At 35.9% G+C, this 21,638-nt stretch overlaps 1 protein-coding gene and 1 pseudogene across 1 annotated transcript; one reads left to right on the top strand and one right to left on the bottom strand.

Annotated features, from left to right (window-relative positions):
* Positions 1-6,205: 6,205 nt before the first annotated feature.
* Positions 6,206-6,814, bottom strand: LOC147792207 (secreted RxLR effector protein 161-like). Its single transcript, XM_087124799.1, has 2 exons — positions 6,390-6,814; positions 6,206-6,266 (listed from the first exon to the last, which is right to left on the bottom strand). The coding sequence occupies exons 1-2, from the start codon at positions 6,812-6,814 to the stop codon at positions 6,206-6,208; spliced, it is 486 nt and encodes a 161-aa protein (XP_086980925.1).
* A 12,309-nt stretch (positions 6,815-19,123) lies between these two features.
* On the top strand, positions 19,124-21,114 carry LOC147792206 (zinc finger BED domain-containing protein RICESLEEPER 2-like; annotated as a pseudogene).
* Positions 21,115-21,638: the final 524 nt, after the last annotated feature.

Below are 21,638 nucleotides of genomic sequence, written 5' to 3'. Positions count from 1 at the left end.
CAGTAGAGTTTAGAGTCGAAGGTGCGAAGTTGGATGAATCTCCCGTCCTTCTGACTCTATTACCTGACCTGCTATCCTCGTAAATTAAGTCATAATACATCACTAACATCGATTACAAACATTAAAACATTCTTAATCTTCCGAATAATCTTAGTTCTTCTAACTCTATTACCTGACCTACTATCCTCGTAAATTAAGTCATAATACATCACTAACATCGATTACAAACGTTAAACATTCTTAATCTTCAGAATAATCTTAAAGTAGGGTAAAGTTTGATTGTAACCTTATTCTCGAGTTGGTTGAGTTAACCCAACTAAAAAAAATGTCACCCGTAAACCTACTAGAATTTTTTACTTTTCAAAAGTTTAACCCAATATATATGGTTATTATAAATTTAATCAAACTATCTTAATTATTATTTTAAGTAAAAAAAAAAAAAAAAAAAAAAGTTAATTATTAGTTTAAAATTATAATATTTTTAAAGAATTTGAGCTCTTTTAAGGTTTTTGTTGTCCTAATTATATTATATTATATATATATTAGTCGGTTTAAACAAAATTATTAATTAGTTTCATATTATTAACGTTATGCAGTATTTATTTTAATTAATTAGTTTAAATATCAAATGGAATTTCTAAGAAGACTATTTATTTATCTTCATTACTAAAATTAATTAAAAGTGTTTTTAGTTGGATTTTTATTTTATTTTATTTTATTAGTTTGAGGGAAAAAAATGTTTTTATTCAATATATTGTACTTGTTTGAATTTAGTATGCTTGTATTTTTTTTTAATTACTAATTTTAATACATGGAAATAAACTTATTATTTAGTTTTCAAATAATAATTTGTCTATAATTATATTTTTTTTAACATATTTTAAAGAAGATTATTTCTTTATCTATTGCAGTTTTATTGATTAATTATTTTTTATTTCTTTAGTTTGAGAAAAATATATATTTTTTATTTCATGTACCCTACTTATTTGACTTTTTGTTAATTTTTTTAATTACTAACTTTAATACGTATACGTGTTCCAAATGTTCGTATTACAAGATTAAAAAATGTCAACAATTTCAAATCTGTCTCTTAGCCACTTAAATATATCAACGTTTGTTGGAAAACTTTATTATTTTTAATTTCATAAAGTTTGTAACCGTCCAATGTTCAAATTGACCTCATTCTTTTGTCGAGATTTAAGGGGATCAGGATTAAATCATGGCCATAAATTGTTAGGTAAAAAGCAGATCCATGGAGGAATGAAATTGAGATCTCAAATGAAACGTTTCTCTTAGGAATCCGAGTATCAATTTTGTTATTTCTCAAGTTTAAAGCAATTTTTTTTGGTAGAATTGCATAGTCATTCAATCAAGTTTTGATCAAGTTTGATTGTGGGGTGACTCAATTTAGAACAATGTTCCAAATCTTGATTCTAAATGTTCGATCGTAAGACGTAATCTAATTCTAACCTTATTTTTTGGTTAATCCGAACTTTGTATTCTTTGATTCAATGGTTCTTGTTCAACAAAAGCTCGGGTTCATAGGGTTGCCTTATCAAAAATAAATAATTTATTACTTTTCAAATAATAACTTATCTATTATAACATTTTTCAACACATTTTTAAATTGTAGTGTTATATTCTGTAATTGCAATTACTTGATTTTTAAAATGTCAGGGTGAAATATTATTAATCATAGTAATTTTCATTTTATGACATTATTCGAATTAATAGGATCATTTTAGTTGGTTCAATATTTGGTCGGGCAAACCCACTAAACCTAATTGTAGGCTCGAAACCGAGCCACAACTCGAGCGACTCACTCAATAACAACCCACATTCCAAACGCCCTTAACGTAGAAGCAACCTAGTCGTGTGTTCTAACCTAGCTACTCGACCCACAAACACAAGCCTAGATGCATGTGAACACTTGCCCCACCCTACATGCGCGTATCCCTCGACCCAGTAGTCCATAGATACACCTAACCCACACTGACTCACGACCAGACCTACATCGATCCTCGAATTGACCTTGCATTACAACAGACATGCGACTTAGCTTGACTTGCCCGTTCCCTCAGCTCGGCTTAAGCAACTTATCATATCTTGGCTCGTCTTAAACGACTCAATTTGACATTTTGGACACTTGAATATGCATTTTCTTTTCGACCACTTTTTGAAAAACTGTTTTCGAAATAAAACACTCATACTGGTTACATTTTATCGAAAGTGTTTTTATGTTTGTTCGGTTTGCTCTATACTAAATAAATGTTTTTATGAAGGCAATTTGAGACGAAGTGGACCGACGAGCTTGAAAGAAAAATGAAATAACTTCCCATAAATGAAATTTACAATATTGAGGAAGAAACCAAAATGAAATAACAACCATAGATCGAGTTTCCATGCGAGGGACACAATCGGTACTTATATAAAAGTTCTAGAAAAAGAAGGCATGTGGGAAGTACGTGCACATGGCCGAAGGTGTACGAGCGCATGGAGGCATGTGGTCGGGTCCATCTCATTAAGTTCGACTCATGTTTGCCTATCCTTTAATCCTTCTTCAATATTGACCGATTAGGAGCAATTTACACTAGAAAGGAAATTATCCATACAAGTAAGAGGCGGTTCCGAACTTTCAAACAATTATTAACTTGTAGTATGGTGAGCATTTTGATTACGTGAATAGGGACTAAGTCATTTGGTTCCTCTGGCTATCTTATATGTTATGCTCCTCTAGCTTCTACTTATTGGCCTATCGTGACATGTGTAGTACACGATGTGGGGACTATTACAGGTCCGCTAGACGAACTCAAGCGGTAGTTATTTCTTGAGCGACACAAACTTACATGTACACCATATAGATTAATAGATGGTAGGTTGAAGTGGCACTTTGCTTATTAGTCTACTAAACCCTACGGAAACACCTTGCTTAGTTTTAAGTTAGGACCATGAGTATGCCTAACTTTTAGGTTGTTAGCTATTTCAGATTGCTAGAGAGCATAGTGGAGAGTCATATTTGACCGAGAATGAGTCCTAGATACAAGTTCAGAGATTAAGTTAGTCCAAATACCCTAAAAAATCCATCACAACTTGAAACAACCGTATAAAAAAAATTAATAATAATAATTAATAACAACTAATCTCATCCTCCACAAAACTTAGGATAGTATTCAATTGTTAGCACGTTTATATCCTCGAAACACTAACGGTAGAAAATGAGATCCTTAATAAAAATGTTAGCACACAAATAATGAGGAAGATGAACTTATTACTACCTAGAATTTTTGGACGACTCTAATAGAGGAAACAAGGAAATTAACCTCTTTGAGACTTTTTGAATTATGACTGATGCAACTTTTATAAATCGTTAATTTTAATTATAATTTAATTAAATAGAATTCCTTCATAATTCAAATACAAAAATCGATGACAGGTTGACATGGATTTCAAAGGATAAAATCGAACTTTCATTAAGAATAAATTGGTGACACCAACTTAAACTAATCAGGTAAGTGACCTTACTATAGGATATGTTAGAAATTGTATGAGTTACGATTTATGATGTATGAGTTGTATCGTATGATGTCTTATACTAGTATATGATGATGTATGATTCTTGAGTTATGATGCTTGAGGATGTGTGTAATATATATAGTTTGATATATGACGTACTTGATATGCTTGATGCACTTTATGGCGATATGATGAGTATGATGATTGCATGACGTTTGTCATAATATGTTGATGTTTTCCATATTAAGCATGCTAGATGATGATGAGTGTCATATTGCATCATGTCGATAGATCGACATAGGACAAAACCCTAGGAGCATGAAAATGATATTAATATAAATATCTAACGGACATGGGTAATTTAATGTAACAAAGAGATGAGACTAGAGGGTTGTGTCAGAAGAGATGATGAGATGAGATTTAGAGAGATCTCATGCATGTTGTATGTTCATAAGCATAGGAATACTTCCCCAGAGACGATGAGTGTGGACGCGCACAGTATGATGATGAGGGTGTTCATAGGAAGTATGACACCAAGGGGTTCTACTGACCTCCGGACGTCACTATAGATTAGCTTGACCAGAGAGGATCCAGGGGGTGTTCTCGCACGTATGGGTCGTGTGTAGAGAAATACTATACATACAATTTGTCTAAAACTGGAGGCCAGCCCTAGATAGTGGTGTACATCCAACCTGGAAACCCGAGAACCCAACTCGACCCAACCCAAAATATAAGGATTGAGTTGGGTTGGTTGGATTTCGGGTTTGGGTTGGGTCCATTTTTTTTAACCCAATCTGATTTTGGTTGGGTTTGGGTTCCAAAAGAAAATGATTGGGTCAACTCGGTCCAACCCGAAAATATTAAAAAAAAGAAAAAGAAATTGAAGCCCAAAGGCCCAAAGTCAAAGCCCAATCTACGGTCTTCTCTTGTATCTGACAAGCCTGACACTTCAAAACCCAATAATTACTTAATTAGGAAAGAAATTTAAAATAATTGATCTCTCCCTCCCTCTCTACTATCTTCTCCCTGCCTTAGGTACCCTCCTCCCTCTTTGCCCTGTGAGTCCTGTCCTGCTTCTCTATGCTTCTCTCTCTGGCCTTAGCTGTTGCCTCTCTCTCTTCGGTTATTCTCTTTTAGAGGTGTACATGGTCTAGGTTAGGTTGGATTGAGAGATTTTTTTGACCCAACCCAAAAGTTCGGGTTGGTTGGATTAGTAACCCAACCCGACCAAAAAATTTTCACAACCCAACCCTCTATTTTCGGGTTGGGTTCTAGGGTTGCAACTTTTTTTTAATGTTTGTTTAAATTTATTTTTTATTTATTCATCATTCATAATTATTCAATTTAATCTTAGATAAAAAAAATGTTAAAAGTTCACAAAAAAAAATACAAATCAATCTATAATTATTAAAAAAAAAAAATCATCGACAACAATAAAAAAAAATTGTAGCATCCAACGTTATTTAACAAAAATTGGTTAGTCTATACATAATAATAGAAATTAAAAAAATAATAGAAATGAATAGTTTAAATAAACTAAGTAATTTAAAAAAAAAAAATGTAGGGATGAATTATAAAATTAAAAAACAATATAAATGATTAGTTTAGAGAAACTATATCTAAACAAAATAAAAATACCTTTCAAAATATGTAATATTTGAGTGATAAAAAAAAATTATAAAAGAAACAAACAAAATAATGATATAAAATAATATGAAATAATAAAAAAATAAATTTGGCTGGAGTCAAACCAAGCATAGAGTATTCTAGTAAACCGAGATTGTCAGACAGACCTGTATATACAATAGAGTTCTTAATGTTATTTATAAGTTTTATCAGTTTCAGATCCGAGTTTTTTTATCTTATGAACCGAAAATTGAACCGAGTCACTTCGGATTCAGAAAAAACAACCCAACCCAACCCAAAAAACTAATCCAACCCAACCCTTATCATTCAGGTTGGGTTGCTCCGGGTTGTCGGGTTGGATGTACACCCGTACTCTTCTCTGATTCTCTCCGTCTCTTCTCTCTCCTTTCTTAGCCATACAAACTTTTGTCTTTCTCTCAGCCCTTTCTCTCACCGCCTCACCTCACTGAGTTTTTTTTCTCTCTTTCGGAGCCTCACACCAAAATACAAACATTCAGCCAAAATACAAATCTCTCTTGATACTTAGTCTCTCACAAGGAATTTGATCTCAATAGCATTCTCTCGTGTTCTTTGTCTTGTTTCTCTCTCGCGCGCCGTCTTTCTCTTTTTAGTCTCCTGGAACGCCATAATGGTAAGCTTTTGCTCTTTTTGTTATATCCCCTTGCAAAGACCGATTGTATATGATGCATTCTATGGTAATTGTTCATATTGAGTTGAATGTTTCAATCATAATAGTTCTATTTTACTTTTTATATATGGAAAACAATAGTCCAACTGTATGTCCAAGTAGCTCTAGTAATTGTAATGCATGCAAGCCACCATTGGCTGCACAACATGAATTTAAGTAGAAGAAACCCAATAAATCAATATTTGTGAGATCACGTAAGATTAGAGAACAATAATAAGAGTGTAAAACAGAATAACAAACCAACAGAATAAAAAACAAATCAACTCCTAAATTAGCTATTTGAAAACCAATAGAAAACTATTGCCTATTAATTAGCTATAACTTTGCAGACTAAGTAAAAAATTCCAACAAATTCCTCTAAACTGGAGTACGCTGAAACAGTGTCACTTTACAAGTTGTCAAAACTCCAAGCATGCCTCTGAATTTCACAAATTGATCTAGCTTAATTGGTTTAGCGATTATGTCTGCCACTTGATCTTCCGTTCCACAAAATACTAACCTCACAGTCCCATTAGTTGACAAATTACGCAAGTAATGCTACCTGACATCAATATGTTTTGTCCTTTGAAGCATAACTGAGTTCTTAGAAAATTTGATTGCTGAACTACTGTCACACATGATATCAATGCAGTCGCTGCTTAGAACACTTAGCTCCTTCAGAATTCCCTTAAGCCAAACACCATGACATGCACTTGCAGTGGCAGCTACATATTCAGCTTCTGTAGATGATAGTGTGACAATTTCCGGCGTCCTTGAACTCCAACATATTGCTGCTCCATTTAGAAAGAAAACATAGCCTGAAGTGCTCTTCCTGTCGTCAATATCTTGCGCATAATCATTGTCTATGTATCCCAAAAAATTTACATCCTTACTCCATTTGTAATAAACTCCAACATCTAATGTGCCTTTTAAATATCTCAGTACCCTTTTAGCAATCAACATATGTTCTTCTTTGGGATCAGCCATATAACAAGAAATCAAGCAAACCACAAACATTAAGTCGGGACGAGTTATCGTAAGGTACATTAAGCATCCTACTAGTTGTTTGTACAATGTTGTATCGACACTTTTGCTGCCTGACTTTGACAAGAATGTGCCAAGGACTATCGGATTCTTTACAGCATATTGAACCTTTCCAATACTTCCTTAGCATACTTCCTTTGACACAAATGAATTCCTCCTTCGTTTTGATAAACTTCAACTCCAAGGAAGAACTTCATTTTTCCTAAGTCTGTCATCTCAAACTCCTGTTGCATTGATAACTTGAAACATTTGCACATATTCTCATCATCTCCTGTGTAAATCAAATCATCAACATACAGGAAAACCAACAACAATTTTCTTCCATTTCTCTTCAAGAACAAGGTGTGATCATAATTATTTTTTTTCAAATCCTTCCTTCTTAAAATAGCTCTCGATTTTGCCTAACCAAACCCTCGGTCTTGTTTCAGGCCGCAAAGAGCTTTCGTTAGTTGATAAACCTTGTTCTCTTCTCCCTTTTTGACAAAACCTTCAGGCTGATCAACATATACCTCCTCGTTTAATTCACCGTATAGAACAGCACTTTTGACGTCAAGTTGATAGATGCACCATCCACGTTGAGCTGCTACTGCCACCAGAATTTTGATTGTATCCCATCAAGCTATTGGTGCATAAACTTCATTGTAATCTACTCCAGCCTTCTGCAAGTATCCCTTAGCGACGAGTCTCGCTTTACATTTGTCTACTTTGCCTTCTTCGTTTAGTTTTGTCTTAAAGACCCACTTGACACCGATTTTCTTTGCTTGATGCGGCAATGTCACAAGCTCCCATGTTTGATTTCTTTCAATAGCTTGAATTTCAAGCTTCATGGCCTCCTACCACTTCTTTTCTTTTACTGCTTTTTCAAAGTTCACAAGATCATCATTGGAGATGTGAAAAGCAAACCCCTCATCGGCCTCTTCTTCTTCAAATAGGTGTTCACCTGTTTCATAATCGCGCATCCAAACTAGCTCTCTCCTTTGTCTTGTTTGTTGAGGCAACTCTAGGGAAGATTCATCCATTTCTTGGATTTATTCTAACCTGTCATTTGCTTATTCATTTGAATCTCATTCTCCATCAGTCTCTCCTTCTTCCGATTCTTTTACAGCAATATTATCATCATCTCCCCAAGCCAACGCATCCTGCTCTGCATTTTTTGTACTTGAATTCCAGTCCCATTTTGCATCTTCTTAAAATATGACATCCCTACTCATAATTATCTTCTTTGTTGCTGGGATCATACAGGCGTTAGGCCTTAGATTCATCACTAACTCCAAGACACGTTTAAGACTTCGATCATCAAGTCTGGTTCTCTTCTGTTCGGGAATATGGACATGTACAATTGAACCAAATACTCTGAAGTATTCCACATTTGGTTTTATGCCCGACCACTTCTCCTCAGGAACCATGTCCTTGATTGCCTTTGTGTAACTGCGATTCAGAACATGAGCTATCCATCTAGCTGCTTCAGGCCACAACTTCTTCGGCATCTTTTTCTCAGATAAAAGACACCGTACCATGTTCATGATGGTCCGGTTCCTTCTTTCTGCAACTCCGTTTTGCCGGAGAGTGTAAGCAACTGTTAGTTGTCGCTTGATCCCATTATCTTTGCAGAACTTGTTGAATTCATTTGACGTAAATTCTCCTCCCTGATGAGTTCTGAGTCCACGTATGGCTGTTTTTGCTTCATTTTCAACAAGATTTTTGAAGTTTTTGAATATTGTTAAAGATCACGTGTTTGTTTAGATTGATGTCAATTAGTATCTGATTAAATCTCTTATAGTTAGGAGTTGATTTAGTTTTGATTTGGTTTAGTTTGATTTGATTTACAGGTTTGTTATCAGATTTTCAGCAGATTTTTAGGTAGATTTTCTAAATATCTTTTTATATTCTTGGTATATATATAGAGTCTTCTTGCTCTTCATAATATAATCATCTTATCAACCATTCAATCATTCACTCTTTCACTAACAAATTGGTATCAAAGCTATCTTCTTAAGGGATCTGTGAGATCAAAATGGAAAGAGAATCCAGTTTTTCAACTGTTGCACCACCGGTCTTCGATGGAGACAATTATCAAATGTGGGTAGTTCGTATGGAGACTTATCTGAAGGCTTTGGATCTTTGGGAAGCAATAGAAGAGGATTACGAGGTCCCTCCACTTCTAGCAAATCCTACTGTAGCACAAATCAAAGTACATAAGCACAAGAAGACAAGAAAATCAAAGGCAAAAGCTTGCCTATTTGCACATGTATCTCAAATGATCTTCGAATAATGTCCCTTAAAATAGCAAAGTAAATCTGGGATTATCTCAAGGCTGAATATGAAGGAGATGAGAGGATTCGTGGAATGAAAGTCCTGAATTTGATTAGGGATTTCGAGTTGCAGAAGATGAAGGAGTCTGAGTCGGTGAAAGAGTACTCTGATAGACTTCTCAGCATTGCCAACAAGGTGAGATTGCTTGATTATGTGTTAAATGATTCCAGGATCGTTGAAAAGTTGTTGGTCACCGTTCCAGAGAAGTTTGAAGCCACCATTACTACCCTGGAGAACACAAAAAACTTGTCAAAGATTTCCCTTACAGAGCTCTTGAACGCTTTACAAGCACAAGAGCAAAGGAGGTCTACGAGGCAAGAAGAGGTGATTGAAGGTGTCTTACCTGTTAAGCATCAAGACAACCACAGGCATAAAAACAAGAAAATTTTCAAAAATCAATCGACGAATGGAGATTCATCGGCCAATTATCAGAAGACAAAAGGAGGAGGTTTCAAAAAATCCTATCCACCTTGCTGCCATTGTGAGAAGAAAGGTCATCCACCATACAAGTGTTGGAGAAGACCTGACGCCAAGTACTCCAAAGGCAATCAACTTGGACATGAAGCTGTGATCTGCAAAGTCAAAAGTCAGGTGAAAGAAGTAGATGCACAGGTAATTGATCAAGAAGAAGAAGATCAATTGTTTGTGGTCACTTATTTCTCAGACAAAGAATCAAGCGAGAGCTGGTTGACTGACAGTGGGTGCACAAATCATATGACATATGACAAAGAGTTTTTTGAGGAATTAAGAGACATTGAAGTCAAAAGAGTGAGGATTAACAATGGTGATCACTTGGAAGCCAAAGGAAAAGGCACAATAGCTATAACAAGTTATGAAGGTACAAAATTTATTCTAGATGCTTTATTTGTACCTAAAATTGATCAAAATCTGTTAAGTGTTGGTCAGTTCCTTGATAAAGACTAAAGTGTTGTTTGAGAATAAGTAGTGCTTAATCAAAGATGCTAGTCGCAAAGACTTGTTCAATGTCAAAATGAAAGAAAAAAGCTTTGCTCTAAATCCGATGGAGAAAGAGCTGATGACCTTTATATCTAGAGCTACTGCCACTAAGATTTGGCACAAAAGACTTGGGCACTTTCATCATCGAGGTTTGCTTCAGATTCAGTCAAAGAAGCTGGTAGAAGGACTCGCTGACATTGATGATGACATGCCTCCTTGCCGTACTTGTAATTTTGGGAAGCAAACCTAGGCAACCCTTTCCTAAACAGGCATGGAGAGCCTCGGAAAAACTACAACTGGTTCATTCTGATCTTTATGGTCCTCAGCAAACACCATCATTAAATGATAATCTTTATTACATTATTTTTATTGATGATCTAACAAGAATGCGTTGGATCTTCTTGCTGAAGCGAAAGACAAAAGTTGCGGGTGTATTTTGAAAATTCAAAGCCAGAGTTGAGAATGAAAGTGCATGCTTGATTCAGACTATAAGATTAGATAATGGCAAGGAGTACACTTCAGAAACTTTTAACAAGTTTTGTGAAGAGGCTGAAATTGAACATCAATTGACAGCACCATACACTCCTCAAAAGAATGACATCAGTGAAAGGAGGAATAGATTCATAATGGAGATGACAAGAATCATGCTTCATGAGAAGGATCTTCCAAAATCGAATTTCAACAAAAGCAGTGAAGGACTTAACACCATTTGAAGTTTGCTATGGTTACAAACTTTCTTTAAAGTTCCTTAGAGTATTTGAGTGTCTTTGCTTCACTTACATTCCACAGATCAAGCGTGATAAGCTTGACAAAAAGGTAGATGCTGGCATCTTTGTTGGGTATAGCACTATATCCAAAGCTTACAGAGTTTTTCAACCACACACTAGTAGTGTTATTGTGAGCCGAGATGTTCAATTTGTTGGAAATGAGCAATGTAATTGGGAAGAATTGATGAAGGTGAATAAGATTTCTAATGCACCAAACAATTTAATCTTTGGTAGCATGTTAGAAGAGTCTGAAGATGAACAACTAGAAGATTCTGAAGATGAATGACAAGAAGAGTCTGAAGATGAACGACAAGATGCTTTGGTTGATGATGCACTTGTTAGAGGAAGAGCTTTCAGTGATCCAGAAAAACAAAACATGGGAGTTGGTTGATCGACCTCTAAACAGAAAAATAATTGGAGTAAGATGGGTGTTCAGGAAAAAGCTTGGAGTTCGCAGCATCTAAACAAGGAGGAGTGTTAAAGATCACGTGTTTGTTTAGATTGCTGTCAATTAGTATCTGATTAAATCTCTTAGAGCTAGAAGCTGATTAAGTTTTGATTTGATTTACAGGTTTGTTACCAGATTTTCTGCCGATTTTTAGTTAGATTTTCTAAAAATATCTTTTTATATTCTCTCTATATACAGAGCCTCCTTGTTCTTCATAGTATAATCATCTTATCAACCATTCAATCACTCACTCTTTCACTAACAAATGTTTCAAAAGCTTCTGATTAATGTGCAAGAAAATAAATCCATGTCTTGCGAGAAAAATCATCTACAAGTACCAACAAGTATCTTTTGCCACGGTGAGAGGTTGGAGTGATGGGTCCATAAAGATCTCCATGAACCAATTCCAGTTTGTTTGATGCTCTCCATTTGCTTTTCTTTAGAAATTTTTGCCGTTGTTGCTTCCCAACATTGTAGACTGTGCAAACTTTGATATCTTTCTTCAATTTGGGTAATCCTTCCACCATTTGTTTTTGCTGCATGATTTGAATTGATTTACTATTCAAATGCCCATACCTCTTGTGTCACAGAGCCTCCAAGTCTTCATCTTCTATTTTCAAACATCTGTCAACGAATGGCTTCAGCTTTGCATTTACTGAGAACATGCGATTCTCCGTTATTTGTGTGTTCATTATCAGGTCCCTTTGTTGATGATAGATTCTACAGGTTCCTTCTTTGATTAAGATCACCAAGCGCTTCTCCTGTAGTTGCCTTATGCTTAGCAAATTTTTGGTGAGATTGGGACATAGTAGACATTTGATACCTTCAACTTCGAATCTGACACTGCCTCTTCTTTCAACTGTCAATTTTGAGCTATTTCCCAACCTGACAGTGTGGTTGAAATTTTCGTCAGCTCAACGAACCATGTTTTGTCCCCTGTGATATGATTTGAGCACCCGGAATCGAGAAACTAAATGCCTTCTCTTTCAACTTCGCTTTTCTTTGTGTACGCCATCAATAGCAGTTCTTCCTTCTCATCAAATTCAACATAATTAACAGCTTCTTTTTCTAATCCCGGACATTCAAATTGTTGTGCGCCGAAAGCGGAACAAATGTACTCATAACACCAATGTTACTCAAGACATACAATGTGACACCCAAAACTTGATGATTTCAACCGCAGAAAGAATGGCATTACATAGCCTTCTGCTAAACCTCAAAATATAAGCTAAACTAACCCGCCTAAAAATATTAGCAAGACCTTGAGAATAGGTCCTATGCTAAACCTAAAAATATAAGCTAAACTAACCAGCCTAAAAATATTAGCAAGACCTTGAGAATAGAACTTATGACAATGTACAACAATCTCCACCTTGTCATAAGATCTCCAAGTTGATAGTTGATTTGGTTGCTACCACGTCAACACACTACTCCTTCCTTCCAACGTTGATGAAATCCAAACAATGTCAGAACTTTTCACGAGTGATCACCTTTGTCAACATATCAGCAGGGTTATCAACAGTTCCAATTTTTAATAAATGAATATCCCCTTTGCTAATAATTTCTTGAATAAAGTGAAAACGGACATCAATATGTTCTGTACGAGCATGATGGACTTGATTTTTTGACAAGCAAATAGCGCTCTGGCTATCACAAAACACATCTATATGTTCCTGCAAAATACCCAAGTTATTGATCAAACCATGCATCCAAATAGCTTCTTTAAAAGCTTCCGTTACTGCCATATACTCTGTTTCAGTGGTAGACAATGCAACAGTAGACTGCAATGTTGAACGCCAACAAACAGGTCCACCAGCCATAGTAAATAAATAACCCGTAGTAGATCGTCGCTTATCCAAATCACCAGCATAATCAGAATCCACATAACCAGCTATTCTTGTTTTTGAAACTTAATACCAACATCAATAGCTCCAAGAATGTACCTAAGAATCCATTTGACAGCCTGCCAATGCTCTTTACCAGGATTATGTATATAACGACTCACCATGCTTACTGCGTGTGAAAGATCAGGTCGAGTACACACCATAGCATACATCAACGCACCAACAACATTTGTATAAGGAATATTCTCCATATACCTTTTGTCATCGTCAAAACTTGGACACATGGAAGCACTAAGCTTGAAATGAGGAGCAAGTGAGTACTAACGGGTTTGGTTGAATTATTCAAACTAAATCTTGTCAATACCTTGCGTAGATATTGAGACTGAGTCAACCAGACTGTATCTTTTTTCCGATCTCGCTCTATCTTCATTCCAAGTATTTTCTTTGTATTGCCTAAGTCTTTCATTTCAAATGTTTTAGAAAGCTGATCTTTGAGCTTATCAATCTCCACCTGTCTCTTTGAAGCAATTAACATATCATCAACATATAAGAGCAAATAGATAAATGATCCATCATCGAGACACCGATAATACACACAATGGTCAAATTGACTATGAGTATACATATGTTCTACCATGAAATGATCAAAGCTTTTATACCATTGGCGAGAGGATTACTTCAGCCCATACAAAGATTTCTTCAATCTGCATACTAAATGTTGTTGTCCAACTACTCGGAAACCAACCGGTTGCGCCATATATATTTCTTCTTCCAAATCTCCATGCAAAAAAGCAGTTTTTACATCGAGTTGTGCAAGCTCAAGATTAAATTGAGCAACCAAAGCCAACAAAATTCGAACAGAAGAATGTTTTACCATAGGTGAGAAAATTTCATTGTAATCAATACCTTCTTTTTGTGCGTAGTCTTTAGCCACAAGTCGAGCCTTATAACGTATACCAGAAGAGTCTTCATTTTTTGCAAAAACCCATTTACAACCAATTTCTTTTTTACCTTTTGGAAGTTGTACCAAATCCCAAGTTTGATTTATCTCCAATGATGCTATCTCCTAATTGACAGCCTCTTGCCAGTGTAAGCTATCCGAGCAATAGCTAGCATCTTTGTAACTGTTAGGAGCTCCATCAATCAAAGAGAAAACATATGCTATCGTATCATCAAACCTTGCAGGTTTTCGAATTACCCTTCATGATCTATTCTTGGCGATAGACTTAGGTTCCTCCACTCTATCATTTACAAGGCTTCGCTCTTTCGGTTCTAAGACATCAAAGTTATTATCTACCTGATCAATAGGTTCTTCAGTAGGAGCAACCATATCAGGAGAGAACACCACCTTCTCCACTTGCTTCAATGCCTCGTCATTATTTTCAATTTTCTGCAAAAATATTCCAGACTCATCGAATGTCACATCTCGACTATTAACAATCTTACTTGTTTCTGGACACCATAACCTATAGCCCTTCACACCTTTGCTAAAGCCCATAAAATTGGTTTTTTTGGTTCTAGGATCCAGCTTTGAGTCTGTCACATGATAATAAGCAGGACACCCAAACACATGCAATTTATCATAATCACTAACAGGACTACCTGACCATACCTCAAGCGGAGTTCTCCCACCATTTCCAGAAACAGGTAAACGATTCACCAAGTGAACTGCATAACTGAGAGCCTCAGCCCAAAATTTCTTACTCAATCCTGCTTGAGACAATATGCATCGAACCTTCTCTATTAATGTCTGGTTTATTCTCTCAGAAACTTCATTTTGTTGTGGCTTACCAGGAACAGTGAAGTGTTGAACGATCCCTTCATCTCGGCATACTTTAAGGAATGGATCATAAGTATATTCTCCCCCGTTGTCTGATCTCAGCTTTTTGATTTTTCTGTCCGTCTGATTCTCTACCATTTTCTTTCACTCTAGGAAGATTTGGAGAACCTTGTTTTTGTGCCTCATGGGATACATTCAAACTCTCTTCGAGTAGTCATCAATAAAGGTGACAAACCACCTCTTTCCTCCCAATAAGACATTCTTCGTGGGACCTCATACATCAGTGTGAACATAATCTAAAATGCCCTTTGTTTGGTGTATAGTTGGACCAAACTTCACATTTTTTTGTTTACCAAATATACAATGTTCACAGAAATCAATTTTACCAGTTGTGGTACACTTAAGGACTCCTTGGTTCACTAATGTCTGAAGCGCCTTCTCACCAGCATGCCCGAGTCGCAAGTGCCATAATTACGATATGTCTTGTTCTTTCGACCTTGCCACAGCAGCATGCCCAATTATTGTGGTTCCGTTGAGGTAGTATATGCTACCTCTTCTAGTTCCTGTAATTGCCACCAAAGCTCCACGAGCTACTTTCAAATTCCCTCCTTCCAAAATGATGCGATAACCACTCGCATCCAAAACGCGAAGTGAAATCAAATTTTCTTCAAGTCAGGGACATGCCTCACATCTTTGAGTTTTCGTATAACCCCATCAAACATCTTGATTTGTACTGAGCCGATTCCCATCATCTTGCAAGTACTATCATTGCCCATATAGACAACTCCACCATTGAACTTTTTGAAGTCCAAAAACATCTCTCTGTTGGGACACATATGATAGGAGCACCCAGAATCAAGAATCCATTCATTGGTTTGGCTGGCTGATAGGGAGATTGTGAAGGCATCATCTGTATCAGTGTCGTCATCTCTAACCACATTGGACTTCGACCCCTTCTCTTTTAAGATCGAACAATCTTTCTTCCAATGGCCTTTTTGTCGACAATATGCACACTCATTTTTATCAAGTTTTCTCCAATTATCAGATCTACCTCTCGACTTTAATCGGAACTCTCCACATTCGTTCCTTTTCCAAGTAGAAGTCCTGCCATGAGCAGTGAGAACATTTGAGCTAGAGCCTTGATATGTCTCATTTTCCTTCTTTTGCATCTCATTGTTTATTAAGGCATTTGAAACATCTTCAAAATCAATATTAGTGATTCCATATAGTAGGGTTGTTACTAAAAACTCATAGGATTCCGCCAAAGAATTTAATAACAACAACGCCTTGTCCTCGTCATCAATCTTAACATCAAGATTGAGCAAATCAGTGATGATTTTGTTAAAATCATCCAAATGCTCAGCCATTGAGATACCTTCCTTGTAGTCAAAATGGAAGAGTTTCTTCTTCAAATAGAGTTTATTTTCCACACTCTTCTCCATATATTTCGCCTCAAGCTTGTCCCATAATTCTTTTGCCATGGTAACCTTCATAAATGGATATTTTTTATCCTTGCCAAGACAGGATCGAATAATTCCACAGGCTTGCCGATTTAATTTGTCCATTCTGCTTCTGTCATGTCTTCAGACATCTCCTCTTGGAGAGAAATATCGAGGTCTTGCATGACCAGCAAATCGCTAACTTTGCCTCGCCAAACACCAAAATTATTGGTTCCATCAAATTTCTCTACTTCGAGATTGGAACTCCACACTCTTGATCCACATCGTAATGATTTTGCCATTTGCGATAATTAATCTGGATGTAACTAAAAACACAATTCTTGAAAATTGATTTTCAAGAGAATAAGCACAATTGTGAGCACGTCTAACGGTCGATGAGGCCCAAACTTTCACAATACCCCCAAATACCACAATAAGGCTCTGATACCACTTGTTGTGCGCCGAAAGCGGAACAAATGTACTCACAACACCAAAGTTACTCAAGACATACAATGTGACACCCAAAACTGATTTCAACAGCAAAAAGAATGGCATTATATAGCCTTGCCTTCCGCTAAACCTAAAAATATAAGCTAAACTAACCAGCCTAAAAATATGAGCAAGACCTTGAGAATAGGTCCTATGCTAAACCTAAACATATAAGCTAAACTAACAAGCCTAAAAATATTAGCAAGACATTGAGAATAGGTCCTAAAGAATAGGACTTATGACAATGTACAACAAAAATTGGTAATGTCCTTGCTTTCCACATCGAAAACAGTTGATGGCCGACTGGTTCACAAAAGATCTACCTCTTCCCCGTCCTCTAGAGTAACCTCTTCCTCTTTGAAATGTCTCTCTCTTCCTCTTTGAAATGTCTCTCTCTTCCTCTTCCTCTTTGAAATGTCTCCCTCTTCCTCTTCCTCTTTGAAATGTCTCTCTCTTCCTCTTCCTCTTTGAAATGTCTCTCTCTTCCTCTTCCTCTTTGAAATGTCTCTCTCTCCCTCTTCCTCTTTGAAATGTCTCTCTCTCCATCTTCCTCTTTGAAATGTCTCTCTCTCCCTCTTCCTCTTTGAAATGTCTCTCTTTGAAATGTCTCTCTTTGAAATGTCTCTCTTTGAAATGTCTCTCTCTTCCTCTTTGAAATGTCTCTCTCTGCCTCTTTGAAATGTCTCTCTCTCCCTCTTTGAAATGTCTCTCTCTCCCTCTTCCTCTTTGAAATGTCTCTCTCTCCCTCTTCCTCTTTGAAATGTCTCTCTCTCCCTCTTCCTCTTTGAAATGTCTCTCTGCCTCTTCCTCTTTGAAATGTCTCTCTGCCTCTTCCTCTTTGAAATGTCTCTCTGCCTCTTCCTCTTTGATATGTCTCTCTGCCTCTTCCTCTTTGATATGTCTCTCTGCCTCTTCCTCTTTGAAATGTCTCTCTTTGAAATGTCTCTCTGCCTCTTCCTCTTTGAAATGTCTCTCTTTGAAATGTCTCTCTCTCCCTCTTCCTCTTTGAAATGTCTCTCTCTCCCTCTTCCTCTTTGAAATGTCTCTCTGCCTCTTCCTCTTTGAAATGTCTCTCTGCCTCTTCCTTGTCCATACCTTGGTACATTCTCCACCTGCAAGACCTGCTCTTCACTCCTCTTATCAATCATCTTTTGTTCATGTACAAGCAAAGATGCCTGTAATTCATCGACTGTTAATTGGTCAATGTCCTTAGATTCTCCACAATTCCTCATGTCATTAGCAGACATAACTCTTGTAAAATACTTAGAAACACCTTCTCCTACTTTCATCTCTAAAGTTTCGAATGTTCTGCGAAGTCGTTGTAGCTGGGCTCGCTTCAGTCTAGCATTTCCTTGATACTTGAGTTTCATTGAATCCAATTGCTTGGCAGTATCCTTTTGAATGATAGTTTCTAGAATATTGTTATCAATGGATTGAAAGAGATAATTCTTTGCTTTGAGATCTTTGAGCATTGCTTCATCGATTGCCTTTTGTTGGGCTGTGTTTTATCTAAAAAATTGCCTTTTGTTGGGCTGTGTTTTATCTAAAAGGCTGCGCTTAGTGCTTCGTTTCATTTTGGTTCCTCGAAACGAGATTAAATAGCACTTCAATATTCCTTGGAACGCAAGAGATTTTCCATGACCAAACTCCAATGCTCGTAGTCTCCATCGAATTTAGGAACACATGGTGTAGTAAAGCTTCCTGAATCACTTGCCATTTGTTCAGTGTTTTTCCTCTCAAACACTCAATTTGTGTATTTCTTCTTTCAGGTCCTTACTAGCTCTGATACCAAATAAAGGGAACTCATTATCTTTATTCAAGGATAAGTACGACTTTTATAAAGCCTTACAAAACAGAATAACAAACAAACACAATCAAAAAACAAATCAACTCCTACAAATTAACTATTTCAAAACAAATAGAAAACTACTACCTATTAATTAGCTATAACTTGCAGACCAAGTCCGAAACTCCAACAAGGTGCAAGTGCAACTATTGTTCTAAGAAGTATGCTTGTGATACTAATTCTTGTGGAACTAGCACGTTATGGAAGCACTCAAAAAATCAGTATAGAAAGTACACATATAAGGTGGAGGACAAATGACAAACCACTCTAAGTTTTCAACGTTCAATAGATGGAAAGGGTGGTAGTAATATTGTTAATTCATTATTTAGACAAACAAGATGGAGAGCATCATGTGCCAAGATGATAATTATGGATGTGTTGTCATTTAAGTTTGCAAAGAATGAGGGTTTCAAATTGTTTAGTAGTATTGCATGTCCTAAGTTTGACCCTCCATCAAGAGTCACCATTGCTAGAGATATATTTAAGTTCTATCTAGAAGAAAAGAGAAGTTGAAATTTTTTTTAGTCCATCATTTCAAGAGGGTTTGTCTTACCACTGACACATGGACTTCGTAGCAAAATATTAATTACATGGTAATAACCACACATTTTATTGACAAGAATAGAATTTGCATAAAAGAATTCTCAATTTTTGTCAAGTTGCTAACCACAAGGGGCAAAATTATTGAGAGTTGTTTATTGGAACGGAGAATCGATAAGGTTTTCTCTATCATAGTTGATAATGCACGTTCCAATGATATAGCTATTTTATATATTATGAAGGCTTAGAAGTTGGAATTCACTTGTCTTAGATGGAGAAATATTACACATGAGGTGTTGTGCTCACATAATTAATTTGATTGTGAATGAAGGGCTTAAAGAAATGCATGACTCCATTTCTAGTGTTCGCAATGTCGTGTGGTATGTTAGATCATCCCCGAAGAGATTGACAAAATTTAAAGATCGTGTTGAACAAGAAAAAATTAAATGTAAAGCACTTATTTGTTTGGATGTGGCGACTCGATGGAATTTCACTTGATGCTTGATCATGCCTTGAAATTTGAAAAAGCTTGCAAAGTATTAAAGGAAGAAGAATTAGATTATGTTGATTACTTCAAAGAGGGGATCATGGAAACAAAAGAATAGGACCACCAACCATTGATGATTGGAAAAACGTTGGAGTGTTTGTAAAGTTATCATAGAAACAAAAGAATAGGACCACCAACCATTGATGATTGGAAGAACGTTGCAGTGTTTGTAAAGTTTTTGAAGGTTTTCTATGATGTCACTAGGAAGATAAGTGGTTCTTTAGATGTGACTTCTAATTCTTATTTTCATGAACTTTGGGGTATTCAATAACTTTTAATTCAGTGGAGTACAAATGTGAACTCTGTTTTAAGTAACATGAGTTCAAATATGAAAGTTAAGTATGACAAATATTGGGGCTTAGTGGAAAGAATTAATAAGTTGATATTCATAGCAGTGGTACTCGATCCTCGTTACAAATTGGATTACATATCATTTTGCTTTTCGAATATTTATGAAGATGCTATGGCTAAAATGATGGTGGATGACATAAAGAATTATTTAATTCGTTTGTATGATTACTACAAGTTTTATGATAATGCTCGAGATCATCATCAATCTGAATCAAGACTCACTTCTAAGTCCATGAGCATGGAGATGGACACAATTGATGAAATGAATTTGAGTGGTTCAATATTAGTATTACAAAGATACAAATGAAGAAGAGAAGAGAAAAATTCACTCGAGTTAAAGAATGATGTGGATCGATATTTATCTGACCCTAGTGAAGAACTTGATGATAATTTTGATGTTTTGGCAGGGTGGAAAGCAAATGAGTTTAAATACAAGTTTTATCGAAAATTGCCCAAGATGTCTTGGCCGTTCCAGTGTCGACTGTATCTTCGGAATCAGCATTTAATACGGGTGGGAGGATTCTTGATTGTTTTAGGAGTTCTTTGACACCTAAAACAGTGGAAGCTCTGATATCTATACAAAATTGGATCGATAGAAAATCTATATCATTAAATATTTCTCAACTTGAAGATTTGGAGCTTTGTTCTAATATTGAGAGAGGTAACTCCAAATCTATTTATTGTCTATTTGTTAAGATGTATTCTATATTATTATATCACAATTTATATTTTATTTTTAAGATGATTTAAGACCCTTAAGCTATGTCATGCCAGAATAATTATATTTCAATTTAAGTAAAATATTTGAAGTTACAATATGCTTTCTCAAAACAATCTTGAAACGTATTAACTTTCAAGATGCTATTTTTCTTTTGCAGGAATTAAGAATGCAACAGAGGGTTGGATAGTTTTAAATTTTTAGGCATTTTGTTGAATGTTGTAACTTTGGAATTAATTCATTGAATATTCTTTACATATTTATAGGTGAATTTTTAGGCATTTTGTTGAATGATTATATATTGTGAAGGTAGATAATTTAATTAGATGTGGTAACTTTGGAATTGATTCATTGCATATTCTTTACCTATTTATAGGTGATAATATAAATACAACAGAGAGTTTGATACTTTTGATCTACAACTTATAGGTAGTTATTGTTTTATCATTTTAGGTCATACAAATTTTTTTTTTTTTTTTTTTTTTTTGGACCAACCCGAACCAACCCGAAAATAAAGGGTTGGGTTCGGTTACCAATCCAACCAATCTGAACTGTTGGGTTGGGTCGAAAAAATTCTTCAACCCAACCCAACCCAACTCAGACCATGTACCCCTAGAGATAGTCCCAGAGCATGATTGCATGTGGTTGCATTTGCATGGCTTCCTATATTGGAGCAACTTACTGAGTATTCTTCGAAATACTCAAGCCGTGTGCCACATCATTTTTTA

The sequence above is a fragment of the Cucurbita pepo genome, chromosome 6 (genome assembly GCF_057944985.1).
Source record: "Cucurbita pepo subsp. pepo isolate OVF chromosome 6, ASM5794498v1, whole genome shotgun sequence".
Taxonomy (NCBI): Eukaryota; Viridiplantae; Streptophyta; class Magnoliopsida; order Cucurbitales; family Cucurbitaceae; genus Cucurbita; species Cucurbita pepo.
Note: the sequence above shows the minus strand (reverse complement) of the source record. Positions and strands in the feature narration are given on the sequence as shown.

Coding starts and splice junctions, on each gene's coding strand:
- LOC147792207 (XM_087124799.1), bottom strand. CDS start 6,814: ATGGCTGATCCCAAAGAAGAACATATGTTGATTGCTAAAAGGGTACTG. Junction 6,267..6,389: donor ACAAAACATATTGATGTCAG/GTAGCATTACTT, acceptor TGTGAAATTCAG/AGGCATGCTTGGAGTTTTGA.